The 3,962-nt window shown below is 38.3% G+C and overlaps 1 protein-coding gene across 2 annotated transcripts; it reads right to left on the bottom strand.

Annotated features, from left to right (window-relative positions):
- Position 1: 1 nt before the first annotated feature.
- LOC110859356 (protein-L-isoaspartate(D-aspartate) O-methyltransferase) lies at positions 2-2,409 on the bottom strand. Of its 2 annotated transcripts, XM_022108304.2 has the most exons (9): positions 2,148-2,409; positions 1,811-1,949; positions 1,614-1,732; positions 1,513-1,530; positions 1,336-1,440; positions 1,146-1,266; positions 996-1,081; positions 752-924; positions 2-485 (listed from the first exon to the last, which is right to left on the bottom strand). In XM_022108304.2, exons 2-9 carry the CDS (start codon positions 1,947-1,949, stop codon positions 419-421), a joined length of 828 nt encoding a protein of 275 aa, XP_021963996.1. In that variant the 5' UTR covers positions 2,148-2,409; the 3' UTR covers positions 2-418. The 2 variants fall into 2 exon arrangements, with proteins under 2 accessions (XP_021963996.1, XP_021963997.1); XM_022108305.2 differs by having other exon boundaries at positions 2-342; positions 1,811-2,407.
- Between the last annotated feature and the right edge of the window lie 1,553 nt (positions 2,410-3,962).

Raw genomic sequence — 3,962 nt, 5'->3', positions numbered from 1 at the left:
GTTTTATCACAAAACAACAGTAAATTTATTCTCGTTAGTTGAGAGAGGGTTTGGTATTATCATTATATATGTATAGGTTAAGATCGAGCGGTTATACGAGACAAACATGACTGACTTGAGTTATAAATCATATAAATAGCAACAGCAGTATCGTTAGTTTAGTTTTAAAACTGAATCCTTTGGTTAGATGTCCTTTTTTGGTTTAAATAGTCTCATGTGTGGCATATCTCATGTTATTTGGGGTTCTGATCGGAACTTTACACGATCGAGTTGCACTCTGATGTACACGTGGGAGGAGGGACTTGTTACTTGTTTGGGGGAAAATTTCAAAACTCTGGAGCCCTAAAATATAAATATTACACATGAATTACATTTTGAGAAGGCCTTGTTCGTTGAGTCAAGAAGAAAGGGAAACTTCTTATTGGAGCTTCATTCTAGCAAAAATATCAAGAGCTTTTTTCAGGTTCACTCGTTCTGGAGTTTCTCTGAAATCCAAAATTCCAATTTTCAGAACTTCTGTTCCATGTAAAGACGCTTTACTCAAATTGTGCTTTGTATTTAAACATGGCTACTTAGTTTACATAGTGCTAAATATTTTATAAGAACGGATTTCTTTAAAGTCATTGATTATTCCTATCTGTCACCGACTTTACTACTTATCACTGATTATCGAAAGTAGAACCGAAATAAACATAGTGCAATGGTCAGAATGAGAACTACGCAAGACAAGTAAAGTCATAACGTTGCACACCTTGTGGGCCACTGTTCGCTTCGGTCAGTGAGCGGAACATAGATAACACCAAACAACGGTTTCCTTGTCACATCACCAGTCAGAGATTTGTCAACTTGTTCTAGTTGTTGGTCACCACCAGCAGGGCCGACTGGCAAGATCAAACGTCCTCCAGGTTTCAACTGCTCAATCAGCTACATCCAAAATTAACAAAATTAGCAATCAGGTAAAATAGCTCAATAATGATGATAATAGTCAATATTACAGCAGGTGGGATTTTGGGTGCAGCAGCGCCCACGTGAATACAGTCGTATGGACCCCCGTCCGCAAAGCCCAAGCGCCCATCGCCAGCTGCGGAATTAAAATAACATGTGCACATGAAATTTACAGAGTTTACTTTGATCAGTCCACCCACCAATAAGTTTCAATTTGCCAGAGTCCAAAAGTTCAGGATGATTTTTTCTGACATTCTGAATGGAAACGGCAACCAGCTCTGGAATATGTTCAATGCCTATGACTTTGCCACTTTCTCCAACCTATTATAGTAAATACTAATGTCATAAAATCCTAACACGTCATTTCATTAATCAAATTATTATTATTACCATCAGCGCCATACATGCCGCAAGATATCCAGAACCAGATCCAACATCTAAACAAGTTGCTCCTTCGATCAAGTGTTCTGACAAATACTCGAGTGCTTGGGCGTGCTGGTAGGGTTAGAGAAAAAAAACATTAAAACTAATCAAAAGCATTCCTAAAAAAGCGTTTGCCATAAATACCATATGAGGGGCTGAGATCTGAAATGAAAAATACGTATAAATGAGCAACTCAAGCTAATTTAGTCAAATCAGTCAAACGGTGTATTGAATTTGTGTCTAACCGTAACACCATACCCAATTCCTTGGGGGGCATCGTTATAAGGGTTGTTTTTCGAGTAGTCGCCGCGGTCCACATTTCGCATCGCCTCTTCAACTCTGTTGCTCTTGATTATTGAGTACTCTGTCCAGGAAATGCGATAATCCAGTTAAACTTGTCGACAAATAATACAAGTACAGAGTTACAACTTTTACTACTTACTTTTCAAATTACTAACCAACTCCTCATTATTATTCCCGTGTGCTCTCCAAGCCATTGCAGAAAAAGTAAAGAAGGTCCGATATGCTAATCCAACAACGCTCAGATAACCCAACGTTTTGCGACCAAATCGGGCCACCATCCAAAAATATTAATTAAATCAACAATTTCTTTTGTGTTCTATGTTGGACACTTGGAAGATCAGCTTTGGAACGATTCAATAATCAGTCAACAATTTAAAAAAATGTCATCGGAACACGCTCAATAAACGGTTCAGAGAGATTTTTTATGGGCGATCTTCCAGGTATCTCACGTAATCGGTATTATATAAAATTCTAACAATTCAATCGTAGTTTTCCCTTAATTGGTAAATTGAATTAAAGGTCAAATATTAAACTTTATTTGACTTAAATTTCACCGGATTGTTTATCACTAATTTGTTTTTGTTTAGATTAGGAGTTAATTGTTTGCTAAACTACAATATGCAGTAAGGTGTTACAAGTATAATTACAAATTAAAAGTACAGCCAATTTCTACACGACTGACTATTGTGTGTGTTGATGGCGATATTTTCTCTCGTCCTTGGTTGGTTTGTTTATTTACGTCTCGACCCCTTCAAAAATCGCTGCTTTGATAAAACGGGGCTGCTTGCAACTTTTCCTTTGTTCCCTCAGCCTCCGTGGTCAGCCCAATTTTTCAGTGCATGCAACAAAAGAATTATCCAAAAATTTATTGATGTAGCGTTATCAATTAATTGGTACCATTTCTGAATTTTCAACTATTATTGCATAATTGAGGTCTCTTGTATTCGTACTGAAGAGAAGATTTGCATCCAACTATAAACCGGCATGGCGGATGAAAAGTATTTTTATGGAGATTTAGTAAATGATAAGAATCTTATCGTCGTTGCATAATATTGGTCAACATCATCGCCGCCTCGTTTGTTGGATTGAATGGATCTTGTGACGGTTCTTCTTGTTCATTGTCCATGTCACCAACTTGTTATAAATCTTTGACAAAAGTCACAAGGGCCCACAATCGCACTCTCTCTCTCGTTATCTCCCATTGTCTTTGGTGTCAGGTTGTAGACATCTCGACTCGTTACCGACCGACTTTCTTATCTAAATCTCCAAAGTCCTCATGCCACTATCGATCCCAACTTCAAGCCTACTCTTCGTGTAGATGTGAGATACGTATGTAGGTGCTCTTACTTATGAACATATGCATGCGCGTTGTACGTAAAGCCGGTAGCAGCTTAAATATATTGTGAGGTTTGACGTACAACAAGCCGCAGAAGGATTATCATTATCATTGTTTGTCCGTAAATAGCGGAAAGAATTTCAAGGGGACGGGATAAAAGGGCTCTTTTCACTTCAAAAGCGGGATTCTTATTACTCTTACTCTGCTAGGCTGCCCACTTTTCACAGGTTAAGGTTCCCATGAGCCAACATATTTCAGGAGAATGCCTTTTAGTCCTCTGAAATTGGTACGAAAATGGAAAGGACTACTGACTGGAGTGAATAGTAGAAGATCCCACAACCTCAGCAGCCAAGGACTATGTACATAAGTACGTATACATACATGCCTGCATGCCAGATGCTCCTACAAAAAAGGATCCCTGATGGATGATGATGATGGTCATTCAATCACTGCAACGAGCGAACTATTTAGCCATCAACATAACCCAACCGATAATCTTGAATGAAAAATGTTTTAAGAACTTGTCCCCAGTTCAGGAAGACCAGGGAGTGGTTCTACACCCCACAAAGTATATGCATTCTGAAACTACATATTTACTCGCAGTGGCCTTTCCAAGGATAGTTTTACCCCGATATGACACTTGACCTTATGGTCTTTCGACCCGAAAACGACAGTGGGTGAAATTTTTCACAAAGTTTTAAATTGGTCTGAAAATATATACACGTCATTGAGATCATTTTAGAAAAAGATAAAGGTAAAGAATATTCACCAAGGATTGGTAAAATGCGTGCTAATTAAAAACTAAAGACAGGATAAATACATTGGCACTGATATCCTGCTTACGGCCGAGCTGGGTAGTATCTGGGGTCGGGGCTTATGATAAATTAGCTCATGGGGTACTACAACATAAGTATACAAAATTAGAAAATTTAACATTAGCCACGTTTTCATTATG

Source organism: Folsomia candida, unplaced genomic scaffold (assembly GCF_002217175.1).
Source record: "Folsomia candida strain VU population unplaced genomic scaffold, ASM221717v1 Fcan01_Sc025, whole genome shotgun sequence".
Lineage (NCBI taxonomy): Eukaryota > Metazoa > Arthropoda > Collembola > Entomobryomorpha > Isotomidae > Folsomia > Folsomia candida.
Note: the sequence above shows the minus strand (reverse complement) of the source record. Positions and strands in the feature narration are given on the sequence as shown.

Bases quoted from the DNA above. Each gene is read 5' to 3' on its own strand.
- LOC110859356 (XM_022108304.2), bottom strand. From the start codon at position 1,949: ATGGTGGCCCGATTTGGTCGCAAAACGTTGGGTTATCTGAGCGTTGTT. The intron at 1,733-1,810 runs GTAAGTAGTAAA...TTTCCTGGACAG, and splicing joins GTTGGTTAGTAATTTGAAAA to AGTACTCAATAATCAAGAGC. The intron at 486-751 runs GTGTGCAACGTT...TTTGGATTTCAG, and splicing joins AGCGAACAGTGGCCCACAAG to AGAAACTCCAGAACGAGTGA.